This window comes from Triticum urartu, chromosome 2 (genome assembly GCF_003073215.2).
Source record: "Triticum urartu cultivar G1812 chromosome 2, Tu2.1, whole genome shotgun sequence".
Taxonomy (NCBI): domain Eukaryota; kingdom Viridiplantae; phylum Streptophyta; class Magnoliopsida; order Poales; family Poaceae; genus Triticum; species Triticum urartu.
In genome coordinates, this window is record NC_053023.1 from 676,862,248 (window position 1) to 676,880,172 (window position 17,925).

At 41.5% G+C, this 17,925-nt stretch overlaps 1 protein-coding gene across 1 annotated transcript; it reads left to right on the forward strand.

The window, feature by feature from the left end:
• Nucleotides 1-16,473: 16,473 nt before the first annotated feature.
• Nucleotides 16,474-17,925, forward strand: LOC125534036 (peroxidase 1-like). Its single transcript, XM_048697344.1, has 3 exons — nucleotides 16,474-16,764; nucleotides 16,839-17,027; nucleotides 17,116-17,925. The coding sequence occupies exons 1-3, from the start codon at nucleotides 16,546-16,548 to the stop codon at nucleotides 17,791-17,793; spliced, it is 1,086 nt and encodes a 361-aa protein (XP_048553301.1). The 5' UTR covers nucleotides 16,474-16,545; the 3' UTR covers nucleotides 17,794-17,925.

Sequence of the window (17,925 nt, forward strand, 5' to 3'; positions counted from 1 at the left end):
AAGTAATTCAGATCATATTTAAGTCAAACAAATACTTTTTAAAACCATCGAAAACCCCTCTGATGTTTTAAGTAATTCATCCGCGGATCATATTTAAGTCAAACAAATGCTTTTTAAAATCATCCATATCTTTTAAGTAATTCAGATCATATTTAAGTCAAACAAATACTTTTTAAAACCATCGAAAACCCCTCTGATGTTTTAAGTAATTCATCCGCGGATCATATTTAAGTCAAACAAATGCTTTTTAAAATCATCCATATCTTTTAAGTAATTCAGATCATATTTAAGTCAAACAAATACTTTTTAAAACCATCGAAAACCCCTCTGATGTTTTAAGTAATTCATCCGCGGATCATATTTAAGTCAAACAAATGCTTTTTAAAATCATCCATATCTTTTAAGTAATTCAGATCATATTTAAGTCAAACAAATGCTTTTTTAAAACCATCGAAAACCCCTCTGATGTTTTAAGTAATTCATCCCGCGGATCATATTTAAGTCAAACAAATGCTTTTTAAAATCATCCATATCTTTTAAGTAATTCAGATCATATTTAAGTCAAACAAATGCTTTTTAAAACCATCGAAAACCCCTCTGATGTTTTAAGTAATTCATCCGCGGATCATATTTAAGTCAAACAAATGCTTTTTAAAATCATCCATATCTTTTAAGTAATTCAGATCATATTTAAGTCAAACAAATGCTTTTTAAAACCATCGAAAACCCCTCTGATGTTTTAAGTAATTCATCCGCGGATCATATTTAAGTCAAACAAATGCTTTTTAAAATCATCCATATCTTTTAAACCGTAACTCCGATTTGAACATGTTATATATGAAATTTGATTAGAAAAATATGTAGAATATGATTATGAGATTATTTTACATGTTAAGTACTTTTAAATATTATTTTGGAATATATATTTGAGTCAAACCAAATGATTTTCTAAATTATATGTATCTTTTAAACCGTAACTTCGATTTTAACATATTATATATGAAATTTTATTAGAAAAATGTGTGGAATCTAAATATGATGTTACTTTTACCTGTTAAATATTTTTAAAATATTTTTATGGAAGCAAACTTATAATTTATAGCGCAAGATTTGTTTTTTTTTCATACCGGCGGCGATCCGGATTACAAATAAACACACCACTATAACCATACAAAAAGAAACATCGATAACTACACATGCATACCTCTAAAAAATGTCGCAGGAAAAAAGAACAAATTTCTCATCGCGAGAGTGAGAGAAAGCGAGCGAGAGAGAGGGAGAAAGAGACGCATTAGGATTAACCATATTCAACACATGTTTTTTGTTGTTTTGTGTGAACACCGAAGCCATCGCCAGCGAGAGTGAGAAGGAGGGTAAGCGGCAACACAAATATGATGCCTCGTAAAAATAAAGGAGATGGACCTATTGTGGTCTTGAGCGATGGTTGTTGAGTTAAGAGAGTGTGTTATGTTTTCTCTTCCGTTGCAACGCACGGACTCTTTTGCTAGTACAGTACAAACTTTGTACAGAGAGAAATACTCGAGCTTTGTCAGACAACTATTGCACTTCGAATATTCCAATGAACCAGCCAGATCAGTTTAACCTACGTACGTAGCTCCTCGAGTTTCTCTCAGTGCTAAGTTAATTAGTGCTCGGTAACAAGTTTGAAGCGCCAAGACTAAGGTGAGATGCAACACAATTGACTAAGAGCATCTACGGCCGGGCGCCCCAAACAAGTCTCAAACATCCGAGCAATTCGCCTGGTCACTGACCGGTCACAAAAATGTGATCTGGATGGACGTCTCAGATGAGTCTCAAACGTCCGTGCTTACCGGCACCCTCATATACAATCCAAATATGAAGTGGATATGGGGGCGTCTGGGCGTGTCCACCAGGTAGGACTGACAATGGGGCCCCTTGCAGAATCGTTCGGAAAACAAGCGGTTCGACGGACATCTCCTCCTTCGCCGCGGTGTGAACGTCGCGTGGCGTCGCCCCGGCTCGCCGCCCGGTGCCAAATTCGGCCGGCGTCCCCCAACCCTAGCCCACACACCTCCTCCCTCTCTGCGCCGTAATCCGAGCCCAATCCGCCTCCTCTTCCTCCCTCTCCCTACGCTCTCCGGCATCGCTATGGTCTGGCGGAAGATCACACGTACGCTACGCACACGCTGGAGCACCGGTACCAGATCATGGAGGAGATTCAGGCGAGGCACGCTGGTCGCATCGCTGCCGGGCTGCCTCCGGACTTGCCGGAGCCGGAGGAGGAGGAGGGAGAGCAGCTGCCGGAACTGATGAAGGTGGCGGATCTGAGCTTCAACATGGAGGATGCGAAGGCAGAGTTTGCTGTAACCCAAGCCGCGGAAATGGCAGAGCAGCAGACCATCCTGGAGTCCATCCAGGATGATGCCTATGTGAAGGCCAACCGTAGTTTCTCCGGCAGGAGCGGGCGGCAACCGACGTGCTCTTCGCCGAACTTGATGCGGAGATAGAGGAGGAGGCCGGACGGAACAGTAGGAGGAGACGGAGCTGGAGCTGCCACCCATGTGCCCGGAGCCGGGCATGAAGATAGTTGACATCTTCGACCAGGAGTACCTTAGATGATCTATATGATACATAGCTTTTTATCTTTGCGTGCTTTTGTATGGATTTATGAATTCTAGTATGACGTGTCCGGATGTAGTTGTGCGAATTTGAGCACTGACGTTACAGCCTGCGAGCGTGCTCGGGCGCGTCCGCAGGTGTTTAAGAGGTGATATTTTATGATATGCCGCTGTAGATGCTCTAATTGCGCTGCCCGCTTATAGCATAGGGCGACACTACAAGAGTTAAACAACTTTTTTTTTTGAAAGTACAAGAGTTAAACAACTACTGGTGCAGATATGACTGAGAGCATATGCGATGGATCGGACATCGGAAAGCGCACATTGGTTCCTGCTCGCTTTTGCTGCGCGTGGTGGTCGATCGATGGATGCAGCCACGATCTGCAGCGGTTAGGTGGCCGAGATCCACAAGTTGTAGTACCGTTAGGCCTTGTACAATGAAAGGTGCTTAGAGAGATGCTTAAAAAAATAAATCTGGTTTTTCTAAAGCACCGTTTTCTATTTCTACAGAAGAGACGCTTAATTAAGCGTCTATCATATATAAATAAGCACCGGTGCTTAAAAAAAGTCTGATTTGTTTCTTTAAGCACCTCCCCCTAAGTATCTCTCATTGTACAAGGCCTTAAGACAGTGACCGCGTCATTCCTTTCCCTGACAGGCGCCGTGTGCAATTATTGGAGCCCCGTCACCATAGGTTGAGAAGTCTGCACTGGCCACCAAGGAGAATGCACCGCCACAACCAAATAAGCAGCGTTTTGTACGTACACGCGTCGTCGCACTTTCCACTCTTGTCACTTTCGAATCTCGATCACGTACGTACTTGCCGCCGGTAACAACAAACAAGGAATCATCGGGGAAACTTCTTATATCTCATGCTTAATCACCTTACCTTGGGTGCCACGTAACCAGCTCGATCGGGCGGGAAAAAATAGGTCGGTACACAGGACGGGACAAAGTGGTTGGCCGAGGAGGATTAGAGATCCGTGCGGCGCAAGTCGATCCAGCTCGACCCGACTGAGAAGTCTAGTCTCCTCAATGATTCCACAATAATAATGCTTGATTGGTCGATCGTTTTCGTGTGAGGTGTTGTGGGAGATCGACGTGAGTGCGGTCCGACGTGCCGCCTTTCCCCCTTTCTTTTTCCGCTGCATAAGCACAGTACGTAGCACCTTGGTTGCTACTCCATCAACTCGTCCTGGTCAGTCAATGGATACCGTTCTTTGCTGGAGTATGACTGTAAGCATTGTCTTTTTTCTCTTGACCTGTACTTGCTGGGAATCAATGGGTGGCCAGAAATTCGGTTTTAGTGGATCTGTTGGCCAGATTTTTCTTACGCACGTTTTCTTTTACAAAGCTTAGGCACATTTTTCGGCAAGAGTTTCTTCTTTTTAATACAAGATTAAAGATTTTATTTTTTTGAGAAATTGAAGATTTGATTTTTTAGGCAAACTCCGGAGCTTTTTTTATTCAAACGTCACCAATGTTTACAGGGCTTCCTTCGCTTGGAATTCAAAGTCGCTTTAGGTTTGTTATCCAGACGGGAATGCACAAAGAGTACCCTTCAGTCTGTTAACGGGCCGGTGTAACACTGTAGCTCCCTCAAGCGATTTTGGCAAGGTACTATGGGAGTAATTTTTTTTCCTAAAAAAAATCCGTGAGATATAACTTTCTTTGTTTCTATGAGTTTTATTATCGGTTTTCATCGATTTTCATTGGGTATATTTTTTTTCTCAAATACATATTGACTTTTTCAATGCACGTTATACATTTTCTGTATACATATTAATATTTTTGATACACATGAAACATATTTTTAAATATATATTTTAATTTCTTTAAAAGATTAAAAAATCAAATACATTTTGAGCATGTTTTTGAATAGTACAAAGCATTTTTACAAATTACAAAAAAAATATTGTATTTTTTAATGTCACAAACATATTTTTGAAATGTGAGAAATTCTTAAAAATTCCACAAACTTATTAAATTTGAGAGAATATTTTTAAATATGTGGTGAACATTTTTAAAAATTTCATGAAAATATTGCCCATTTATAGAAATAAAAAATATCAAAAAAGAAAAGAAAAATAGCAGAACAACATGTGTGCTAATGAGCCAGCACTTCTGCCATACTGGGCCGGCCCATTTAGGGAGCAACTAACCGAGGAGCCGCGCTCCTTCGGGAGCCTCTCCAACAATCACCTCGGGTGGGCTGAGAGCACGTCACTTGGCATGCTCTCAGCCGCCTCCACGTGTCGTGTTCTGGGTGCTCCCTTCGTTTTTTTATTTTCCACATGCGTTTTCAGCTTTTTAGATTGTTTCTTCCGGGTTTTTTTTTGACTTTTCGATTTTCCATGGGTCTTTCTTAGCTTTTGGACAATCCTTTTTAAAAAAGTGCGAATTTTTTTATTTTTTTATTTTTTCCTTCCGCAAGAGGCACGGTTTTGCTTTCGCGAGAGGCACGAATTTGCTTCCGTTAGAGGCACGGCCGTGCCTCTTGAAAACAAAAAAAACATTTTTTTTTTCCTTCCATGAGAAGCACAATTTTGCTTCCGCGAAAGGCACTCTTGGAAATATAAAAAAAATATTTTTTTCCTTTCGTGAGGTACGGTTTTGCTTTCGCGAGAGGCATGGATTTGCTCCGGCGAGGGGCACGGCCATACCTCTTGAAAACGAAAAAAACACATTTTTTTCCTTTCACAAGAGGCACGGGTTTACTTCTCGTAGAAGCACAGATTTGCTTTCTGTGAGAGGCACAGCCGTGCCTCTTTCGGAAAGGAAAAAAGACATGCTCCCGGTTCGGTTTTTTCGTCAAAACCTATAAACATCTCTACTCCTAATGGACGAGTTGGTTGAATAGTCCCGGTTTATTTTCGTCTCACCTCCCACCACCCCTCCCATGCTAAAACCGAATTGCGTCTGATACTCCTTCAATTTATTCGTAATGTATTTATGTGAAAAAATCAATTATGATTCATCTCTAATCAGTCTCTGAAAAATCAAATTTAAATTAATCAACTATACCATAAGTTCCTCAATCACATTAATTAATATTTCCATACGTCTCAAAAATTACATTAATTAACGTTTCCATACCTTGCCCAAAATATTAATTAATGTGATTGAGGAACTTATGGTATAGTTGATTAATTTAGATTTGATTTTTCAGAGATTGATTAGAGATTCTTCGGTACACACGTAAAAGGTAAAAAAAGGAAAAGAAAACAAACCAGGAAAAGGAAACATATGCATGGACGTCAATCCCCTTCAGCTCTCCCGCTCTCTTTCCTTTCCTAGGATGTAGCCGCCGATTTTCTCCCTTGCTCATGTTCTCCTTAAAGAGGTGGACATTGAGAGGCAACGAGCATGGTAGGCCTCAGATCACGGATCCTCCTGACCTTGCAGTCCTTCTCCGATGTCGTCCCTGCATAATCCAACGCCCTCCTCCTCTCAGTGCCGCACCTGCGTCATTGGAGGTCGTGTGCAAGCTGGCCCCCGTCCCCGAGTATCTTCAACAGGTTGTGTGCTGCTCCCAGATAACACAGTTCGTGGAAGAGTTACATCGAAGTGAGGGTTGGGGAGAACTGGCGTCGCGCCGCCGCCGATCTGCTGGATGACATGCAGCACGACCATGCCATCGAGCCACCATAGCCGCTCCTTCCAGTAGGCAATGAGGTTTGGTCGAGGGCAGGGGTAACGGTTGTGCGTGCTTGCTTGCTGTTATTCTCGAGGTGGATAGGTCATGCCATTAACCCTCCTCCACGCATGGCGCAGCTTCCTCCGATCTCGCCCATCCTCGAATCCCTGCTGGCAGGTGATGCTGCTTCCTTACCTCAACGAGTCAAAACTGAAGGCATCCACTTCTTGTGGTAAGAACCGATCTCATGTATTGCCATTTTTATAAGTTTCTTGATGCAAATCATAGCAAGAATATTGTGTTCTTCCTATTTGTTTGATTAGTTCCAAAACAGAAGCAATTCTATCGTGACGATTTCAAATGTTTCTTGTAGAAATTTAGCATAGTACTAAAGCAACTGAATTATCATTTATCACAACCGCGGGCTAATTCTGAAATAAAAGCAATGGTGAATTTTTTCGTTAAACTGTAATCGATAAAACGCCATTTTATATATTATTTAACTATTGGGTATGTTAATCTTTGGGTTCATTGGATGTGAATAATGGACCTGGTATGATTGGTGCTTGTACAATTACGTAATAGGAGTAGCAGCATTATACATCTTTCGAGTTACAGTAGGTCACCAGTGGCAATTGCGGCTATGGATGTTCCACAATTGTGTGTACTGCAGGTGTACGTGGATTAGGAGAACAGTGTGAGCCAATGGATTTTTCCATGTCTTCCTCTACGGCAAGCCCTTGAGTGTATTTTATTTATATCTCAAGAACATGATAGTTTCAAGAATATATACGAGTCAGCTATCTTGTGCCCTTTTGTCCATTTTTACTTAAATACTATGAGGCAACTACTTATTTTTATTCTTGCCATTGAAGATCTAGGTAAAAAGAAAATTAATGAACCTGAAATATCGACAAAACAACAAGTATTGTTAACCAAGGAAAATAAGTCATGATAAAGACAAGATACGTTTTGACCAGAAAAGCTCGTGCTCGATTATTTTGAGCACAGGCTTCTTCGGTAAAGACTCGATTTTTTAATCGATGTATGTCTAATTCTAAGTCTTCTTTGAGATGTACATGATGAAAGAAAAGTACTATTTAGACAGAAATTGGTGTGTCTATGCCGGGTGTTGTCGAGGAAGATAGTAAACTCATTGAGGATGATCATTGGGGTTATTGCGAAGCTAACTGTTTGGTGGAGTAGTCTCGCGACATGGAGGACAAGCCATGAGACATGAAATAACTGGTAAACTAAAGGATTCCCCGCGCATTGCAGCGGGAAATTTAACAATGACTTGGAAAGATATGATTCTTTTGGAAAATTGTATTGTCTGATAGTTGCTCCGAGTGACACATTTCAAAGCACAAGAGTCAAATTGTGGCATCTTCTAAAATCAGTCTCATGAAAGTGAAACTGCAGCGTACATTTATATCTCATTTAGGGGATTTAAGAATTACATTGTGACTTCCACTAAGGAGGGCAGTTGTTTCCAAGTAGGCTACAATGCGACTTAGAATAGAACAACACAATAATCAGTGGCGGAGGCACCGCCCAGCGACCCTGGGCACTTACCCGGGCTGGCTGGCTCCTCGACAATGGCGATCCGATCGATAATAAAGTGCTAAACCTGTTTGGTAGCTGGCTTTACCCGGGCAAAACAAAATTGGGCCTTTTTTCACACGTTCACAACCCAATAGACAACAGTACGTACTGCAATCTGCAGCCCAGAACGAAACAACCTCTGTTTGACGAGTGCAGGACGCGAGGGAAGGCGAACCCTAAAAGGCGCCCTCTGCGGCCGTTCCTTCGATCTATGCAAACGGGCGCACACCCCCCACGCCGAGCTGGGCTGGCCCATATTCCCTTCCTTTTCTGTTTTAAACTGGCGCAAAAAAGAGCGATCGGTAGGATTCGAACCCCCCACGTCATCGTGCAAGCTAGCTTCAATAGCCAACTACACCAATCCCACCGATGTGGTGATCTGCAACCTTTTTATCATTTTGTTCTTTCTTCTGTTTTTTATTTTTTATTTTTCTCTTTCCTTTTTCTGATTCAACGGAAAAAGTTCATCGAATTTGATGAACCTTTTTTCAAATCTGTTAAACTTTTTCAAAAATCGATGAACCTTTTCATTTTCGATGCACTTTTTTCAAACCCGATATCGGTGAACTCTTTTTTTTCAAATTTGGTGAACTATTTTTTAGTTGTGAACATTTTCTAAAAATCGATGAACTTTTTTCAAAATCGGTGAAATTCTTTTCAAAATCGATGAACTTTTTTCAAATTTGATGAACTATTTTAGAAAACCGATGATTTTTTTTACTTGTGAACGCTTTTTGAAAATAGATGAACTTTTTTTCAAAATCGATGAACTTTTTTCAAATTTGATGAAGTATTTTTAGAAAACCGATGATTTGTTTTACTTGTGAACGTTTTTTGAAAATCGATGAACTTTTTTCAAATTTGATGAACTAGTTTAGAAAGCCGATGATTTTTTTACTTGTGAACGTTTTTTGAAAATCGATGAACTTTTTTCAAAATTGGTGAACTTTTTTTCAAAATTGATGAACTTTTTTCAAATTTGTTGAACTATTATAAAAACTGATGAACTTATTTTTGGAAACAGATGAACTTTTTTTCGTACGTTTTTTTGAGTGGAGGATGAAGGGTACGTTTTTTTTAGTAAAAGAACGAAGCATAGTTTTTTTAAAGAGAACGAAGCTTACGCAAGCGTGAGCTGGCGAGCGATTCACTGAATTGCCTCGTGATGGGCTGGCCCATACCAGGTGCTACGTGGGTGCCAGAAACTCCAACCGGTGCTAGTGTGGAAGAACTATAATTTCTAATTACTCTAGGCAGCTATGGTAAGAAAATACTCTGTATTGACTTCCTTTATTCATCGGGATTAAGTCCCTTCTTATAAGCGATCTAAATTATCCATTTCTGCAGATCAGGAGGGATCCAGAGCTGGCCCTCAAGGAAAAACTAAACTGATTACAATCTGGACTCTTTCTCTCTTTATCTAAACGAACTCTGAAAGCTAATTGTATTCTGACTCAAACTGAAAGGCACGGGAACAGAGTCTCCCTGCTACTCACTCCTCCTATGGTGGTTCCTTTGCTTTATTGTTGTGGGCCCTACGGCTATAAGTCTGGCCCCACATAACACAGTGCCAAACACAGATGAAGTAATACCTGTTCGAACATTTATTGCAGTGAGTTATCGGAAAGGGCATTTGCCTCGTGATTTTCTTTAATGCAATGTTGGTACGTTCCATCTGACCATCTCTATTCTTGCTTTCGATTTTCAATATATTTACATCTCACAACTAAATTTATTTTAATTACAAATCCATTTTTATCTTGTAATGCCTTCTAGGACTTTGGCAACATGGTGAGTTTGCCTCTATGCGAGTTGGTTGTATGTCTTTCTTTTGGAAAAAAAATGAAAAGTTGAGTGATGCTTTTGACCGTGGTGGAAGAAATTGCTCAATCACATATGGTATGGATAGCTTTACTTTTGTTAGCAAGTAGCAACATGACAGTTTGCCTCTATGGACGGCTGGTTATGTATCTTTTGTTGCCAAGTCTCAACTTTGTTTGTTCTATGAAATGGATATTGAATTATTGATATATCATATATTCGTTCATTTTAAAATTACATTTTGAGTGACTATTATGTTTATGTTTTCACTTGATGGTATATTATATGTTGCGTATCCGAATAGACAATTTTTGATTTCTAGATTATAAACTTAGGCTCAACTTGCCCAGGCTCCGCAAAAGTTCTGGCTCCGCCCTTGACAATAATTAACCGAGGATAATGAAAGGAAGTTACCTGGTAATTTCCCCGATCAATTCATACAAAAAGAGTAGTCTAAATCATGCAAAACAAAATAAACGCCAGTTTTCAGAAAATCAAGGCATATAAAAATTATATGTCTCATGATAAAGCCCATAGTAAAATAGTAGAATCTGAATGTGTAACACACCACTTCGAGAGATAAATGCACATGAAAAGGAGATTTATATCTCATGAGCTCAAAAAAAGACTAAATTTGACACCCTTGTCTCCGAATATCACATACCTGCACGAAATAGGTCAAGCAGAGAAAGGTTAGAGGAAACAATTGAATTATGAGCCAACAAATACAGTAAACTGCATTGCTATAATACCACTTGACTTGTTGTACATCCAAAAATTAGAAAATTGAGAAATAGAAATGGGTCAGTACATTTGGAGAGATATCTTGGTCTATCTTATTTCTTTGTATGACACTGATAGCAATATTCCTACAATCAAAAAATGGAGAAATAAACATAGGTTAATGCTGATAAATTTTACTTTCTTAGTGGGCATGACGATGAGCTTAACAAGTAAGTACATAATAAAGATAATAGGTGCAGGATAAGCATAATATAACATGAGAGGACTGAACTAAAAGTAATTGCTTAAAAATCAAAAGCAGAAACGAGTAAGACAAAAATTAATTAAGAAGAGAATGATAAAAAACATTTGGAGTTGTTGAATTGGTACTATAAGCCATGATATTTTTTAGCGCTCATTCTTGTAAGGAATGAAGTGAACGATCATCCATGCTTGGGAGCAGATCTGCTGGAGAAAATGAAGTGGGGAAGGAAGTGAATCGCGGTGAGATGGTTGCGCCTCGCGAGGTAGATTTTTCCCACGGGAGAAAGATTGGTCGTTATGTTTTTTAGGGTTGGAAAGGAAATGGTCCATTGCAAACAGGACCGGTGATGTGGCAACTATGCTGAGGTGGATAGGGTGCATGTTAAGATAAATAGATAGTGGAGATGAGTCTCATAGGTATACTAGATTTGTATAATCACTTTCATTTTTTCGTCCCATCAAGTCAAACGAAGAAAGAAGATAGACCAAGATCAAATTCACTACTTACGTTGAATGAAGGAACAATACGTCGTGCACACGCATTAGACAGAGTGAACTAGAAGGGATAACTGGATCTGTACAATCACTTTCATTTTTTCTAGGAACATTGGATGTAATTGATTTGATAAAGAAAATGACAAGGGACTATTCTATGATTGATGTATGGTAAATTTGTGATGAAGTATGTGTCTGAATCAAGTATTATCCGCTTAATCTTTGATTTATCGGTTTTGCTAAATCTCATGGGCATGAATTATTTTGTTACGTGAGCAACTTTTTGCTTTGCACGAGGCCGAAGATGTGGACGACATGAGGAGCGCTGACCACGACGAGGGCGAGCCGGTGATAGCTGGCGTGAGTGGTTGGATGCAGGCGGTTAGGCCTGGGTAGGCCACGGCGGAGGAGAAATCATCGCGGGTGAGGAGTAAAAAGATGAACATGTGGGGGCGTGCTCCTAACCATTGGATATTTGATGGCAAAAAATAGTGATTGACACGAAGAATTTTTCAGGCACCTAACGTTAGGTGCCCCTTTAATTTATTTACAATCATTTGCCCGTAGCAACGCATGGGCATTTAACTAGTAAGATCTAATTTTAAAGATCTCAATGCGAGGAATCCAATGATGAAAACGTTTCAAAATTTCTACGCATGGTTTAAGAGTAAAACATTTTCAATAATCGGCTCTAGAAAAAAGGGAAAACTCTCTCGTTGCGACAAGTGATGCACTTTCGTCACTTGTCGCACCCTGGGAAGGTAAAAGTGACCTTTACAAAGAGTGCTTCTAATTAATGATTTCACAGTTCTTTCGTCTTGCTGCAGGTAAGACAAAGAGACTGCGGCTATGTTCCCCTTATTGCAAGAAAGGAAGTCCATTTTTTACCCTTAAATGTGGCCCCATGGACAAATAACCTCCAAAACTCTAATTTGGTATGATTTTGACCCCAAAATTCTGAAAAGCGGATAAATCTTCCCCTCGGGTGATTTTGTTGCTAATTTGTCAGATTTTAGGCGGTTTTGGAAGATGATAAGGGATGACATTTTTGGCATGGCACCCAGCGCTTTTCTTGGTTACACTGGACCAGACAAGTCGCTCGATTCCTTCACTAGTCGCTCCCTTCATTCTCCATTAGCAAGGTCGCCGCCGTGGTAGATGGCGTCGAGGACGACACCATAGCGGTCGTTGCTGTCGAAATCCTCAGCCCTTGCTCTCTTCCTCGTCCCTAGTCTGCCTTCTCATCCAAATCCCCATCCTCTCGGCTCTTCACCTTTGCCTTGGCAAAAAACTGAAACTCTAGTTCCCCAAATGCCTAATCGCCATGGCGCATAGCTCCAGGAAGAACGAACGCTTTGAATTGATGCACGTGCGTACCAATACTCGCCTTCACAGGCGACGTGGTGGCCGGGCCCAGCAGGACATGGCTCGTGATGCCGACGTCAATCATTTTTTTATATTCAAATGCATATAGCTCAAAAAAATACTTAAAATAAATAAATAAATAAACCACAAATTTTAAAAATGTTACTATAATATAAAAAAATATGTTAGCGCAATTTTCAAAAAACTTTTCATGCCAATGAACAATGTTGCCACATTTCAAAAAATGAATGCGATTTTTTTTCAAAATGTGTATACATTGTAAAAATAATGTTTGCATAATGTAAACAAATGTTTTGTACCATTAAGAACTGTATGTGACATTTTATGGAAATATTCCCTCGTTACAAAAAGTATGTTCGTGACACTAAAAAAACATTGTAAAGACATCACACATCTTAAAAAATTATTTCCCTTAATTAAAAAATGTGTGTGACATTTTTAATAAATAAGCACATGCTTCTAAAATATTTCCGTGAAATTGTTCAAAAATGTTTCTAAAATGCAATAACAACGTTCGTGTAGTTTCAAAATAATATTGCCATTAAAAAAAGTTAATTGTGTATTTGAAAAAAATTACTGTGTATTCAGAAATGTGTTAAAACATTTATGTTTCTATAATTACATCATGTATTTGAAAAATGTCCAATGTGTATCAAAAAGTGTTTCGAGTGTACTGTAAAAATGTAAATTTGGTACTGAGAAAAAAATACATGTATTAAAAAAAGATAACCAATAAAACCGACAAAGAAACAAAATGAGAATGAAAGAAAACAAATAAAACCAAAAAGAGAAACAAAGTGTAGCTACGAAAAATAGAAAAAAAAACAATGAAAAACTAACAAAACCAAACTAAAAGAAAAATGGTGAAAAAACAAAAAGAGAAAAGGAAAAAGAAAAATAAAAAGGAAAAAGGAAAAGGAAAAGGAAAAACAAACAAATGATTGTTTTCAAAAAGGAATCGGGACGGGCGACACATAGCTCTAGACGAGACACGCCCGTCCCGGTTCCTGCTGGGCATATGGAAGCGATGCTTATGGATTTGTACATAAGTGGATGGGTTTCAACAAAGCCTATAAGCCGAGTGGTTCTTCCATTGGCACACCGTTTTACGGTGGAAAAATTGTGCGAGTTGCTGTGTCGACCGAGTGGACTAAATGAAACAGTACCTGCAAAGGTTCTGAACACTTAGTTGGAACCTTCCATCGTTTTTGACCGCCTTTACGAAGGTTCGACGAATTTTCACTCTTTTTGTCTGTGTTTTTCTTTACCTATTTTTTGTTTTTCATATTTATTCCTTTTCTTTTTAAAAATAAATATCTACTTTTTAAATACACCTTGTATATTTTTCATATACATGTTGCACGTATTTTAAATACACCATGAACATATTTGAACATTTTTTGAATAGATGTTAAACATTTTATCAATACATCTGAAACATTTTCAGATACACATTAAACATCTTTTAAAATATATGTTGGTCATTATTTTTAAACACACCTCGATCATTCTTCGTATGCACGGGAACCTTTTTTTTTATATACGTTGATTATTTTCCATATAGTTGATATTTTTTTTTCAAATACATGTTTGAACATTTTTTGGAATACATGATACATGTTGAATAGACGTTAAATTTTTTTTGCATGGTCCTGGTAGAAACATTTGTTTAGAGTATGCGGATTCTTTTTTACATTGTATAAATATTTTCTTTAAATGTCATCAACATATTTTTGAAGATGTGTGAAAGTTTTAAAATGTAACAAAAATATAAATGGCATGAAACATTTAAAAAAATATGAGAACTGTTTTTTACATTGCATAATTTTATTCTTCTTAAATATCATGAATATTGTTGTTTGAAACATGTGAACATTTTTTGAATGTCACCAACATTGCTTTTATGGTCCAAGCAGTTTCTACAAATTGCGAAAATAAGAATTTTAGACTGGAGTTAATATTTTTAAAATACTCGAGAAAAGTTTTTAAAATTTAAGTAAATTAATTTTTGTAATATTTGTATTTTGAATATTTGAAAATATAAGGAAAATGGAGTAAGTAAAATATATAAAAGAACGAACAAACAAAGAAGTGAAGAAGAAAGAAATCGAACGAACACCCCTGAGGCCCTGATAAAAGAGAATAGATTGGGGCTAATGTCAATCCCACTTCTGCCATTAATCCACTGATCATGCCCGTTCAGAGTTGATAAACATGATCCATCGATCTCTGCCACACAATAACAATGTTCAGGTCGGACGACGTGACAAGGAGCAGGCGTAGCCATCCTGCTGTGTTGGCAGTTGGGCAACGAGTGGTGCCCGGTCGTCGCGAAGAAGGAGGCGCCCTCCTTCCCAAGGTCCTCCAAGACGCCCCCTGTGCCTGCACTACTACACAAGTTCCTTCTTTGTGGCCAACAAATGTCTCGTGGAGGTGGACCTCCGGGAGTGGCGCAACGCAGCGCGCCAGGCGTCACTCGCGAAGTCGGACTTCGCACCGGCCAGGTACTCACAGAGAAATGGGCCTTGGATCATTCTAGGAGCACGACAAACCTCCGCTGGCCGCCAACGCCGATTCAGCAATTCGCTCCACCAAGTGGGGCTGGCTGAGTCCGAACGCTTCTCCTGGCTCCAAGGCAAAGGTAGATGGTGCAAGGCAGAGTCCACGGCCAACCATCGCCGCGAGGCGGAGGCAGCCAAGCGGCTGTGCCGCAAGCATGTTGCGGCGGCCGCAGAGGGTTGCTTTGACGCCCGACGGGCCTTCCTCCACCAGAAAGACGACAACAATCACGACTGCAAGAACAGCGAGGATGGCGGCTCACGCGACTGCACGTAAATGAACGGAGGTCCCTGTGGCCAAGGCGACCATGCCTAAGAGGTCATCAGTACCTCGTTTAGTTTAGATTTAAATTAGTTTGAACTTGTTAAATTTTGTCCGTTTGATGGTAAATATATTAAATTTTTACAAATTTCATTTCTTTAGCATGAATTTTGTCGGTGTTTGTGTTTGAACGTTTGAACTGAGCCAAACATTTAATGCCCACGGTTGGATGGGTTGTGCTAGACTCATTGTCCGCGGTGTTTCCGTCAATTTGATGACTACCGTCGGAATTGTCCTAAAGGCCCATGCAAACGGACAAGAACTCAACTCTAGCACATGTTTTTATTAATCTATTCATAATCAATTATGACAATATATAAAACACAATAGGTAAGAAAAATTATATCCAGGTCAATGGATCATCCGGCGACGACTACAACCATTGGAACGAGTTGAAGGCATGTTGCCAGCATTACCCCTCCCTCACTAAGGCCGATCAACCTTATTGTAGTAGACAGTCGGTGAGTCATCGGGTTAAGACCCCACAGGACAAGCGCACCAAAGCAACGACCATCGCCGATGAAAAGCGTTTGTAGATCGGAAGGATCAAATATGTAAGCACTCAAACAAAGACGAACAAAGGCTAGATCCAAATAGACCCGCCGAAGACCAGCACCGAACGACTTCCGTGAGATACGATGAAGACACACCTCCACACACCGTTCGACGACACTAGATGCACCATCGGAATGGGGATTGAGCGTGGGATTCATTATTCCTACTAAGGGGCATTGCCACCGCCACATAGTTCTAACCAAGAGGCTGGACAAACAAGAATGAGAGTGGGGAGAGCCAACATTGGAAATGGATTTGATCAGTTGAGCTCCATTATGCAGTATTAATTAGTTGAAATGGCGCTTTCAGCTGCTAGAAATGGAGTAAACAACGTTATCTCCACTTATGATAATCTGTAACTATACATGTCAACTAGATAGCCGTTGACATTCTCCTATCTCGCAGTACAGAGCAGTACGTAGTACGTAGTACACACTGCGTGCAAGTACACAAGCGCAAGGAGTACTTGAAATTGAAATGGGTCGAGACGTATTGACATTATTTCAGAAGCCTATATACATATAGGTAGCGTGTGTGGTGTACTGCATATATACTCAAGCTAACGATCATAAGCCAGACATGGCGCCGAGGTCAGCAGCTCTAGCGGTCGTCGCTGTGGCGGCGACGCTCCTTGCCCTGTGTGGCTCGACGGAGGCCCACACGCAGCTCGGGGCGTACAACAAGACGTGCCCGCAGGCGGAGGACATCGTGTTCAAGGAGATGACCGCCGTCCTCGCCAAGTCGCCCGGCCTCGCCGGCTCCCTGCTCAGGCTCTTCTCCGTCGACTGCTTGCTCGGAGTAAGTAAACCTCACACTATAAACCCAGCTAGGCAAGTCAAGTTCACAATGGTGAACGAATTCACTGCGCGCAGGGGTGCGAGGGGTCGATTCTTCTCGACTCCACGGCCAACAACACGGCGGAGAAGGACTCGCCGCTCAACAAGGGTCTCCGCGGCTACGACGTCGTCGACTCCATCAAGGCTAAGCTCGAGGCCGCCTGCCCCGGCGTCGTCTCCTGCGCCGACGTCCTCGCCCTCGCCGCGCGCGACTCCGTGCGGATCGTACGTCGTCTCACCCACCTACTTCCTTCAGTATCGGTTGCATCATCGACCTTGCATTGCATTGATCTTAATCATCTGTATCTGCTAGACCAAGGGGCCGTACATCCCGATGCCGACGGGGCGGCAGGACGGGAACAGGTCGTCCGCCGCCGACGTCGCCCCCAACACCCCCAAGCCGGGCGCCAACATCACCGACCTCATCGCGCTCTTCGCCAGGTTCAACCTCACCGCCAAGGACCTCGCCGTGCTCTCCGGCGCGCACACCATCGGCAAGGCTCACTGCTCCGCCTTCTCCCCTCGCCTCTACAACTTCACCGCCAACAGCAGCGCCTCCGACCCCACGCTTGACGCCAACTACACGGCGACGCTCCGCGGGCAGTGCAAGGCCGGCGACCTCGCTACCCTGGTCGACCTCGACCCTGGCAGCGGCGCCACGTTCGACCTCGGGTACTACGGGGACGTCGCGGCGAGCAGGGGCCTCCTCTCCACCGACGCCGCGCTGCTCCTCGACGGGGACACCAGGGCCTATGTGATGCGCCAGGCCAATGCCACCGCGCCCGACGAGTTCTTCGCCGATTTCGCCGCGTCCTTCGTCAACATGAGCAAGATCGGCGTGCTGTCGCACCACAAGGGCGAGATAAGGAGGCAGTGCTCCGCCGTCAACCCGCCGTCGGCCTCCTCCTTGGCGCCTGCCGCCATGAGCGCGCACGCCGTGCTACTCGCGAGCTGTTTCGTCTCCATCGTTACTCTGGCGCTTGTGCTCTAGCCAGCAACTTGTGTGAAGTACTATTTGATTTGGGGTTGTTTTTGTCTCCGTTCATTCGCGGTGGTAAGTATATATGTTGCCAAGTAGTGCATTCTTGATGTTTTCGGACATTTTATTGGTGCAGAGACTGGA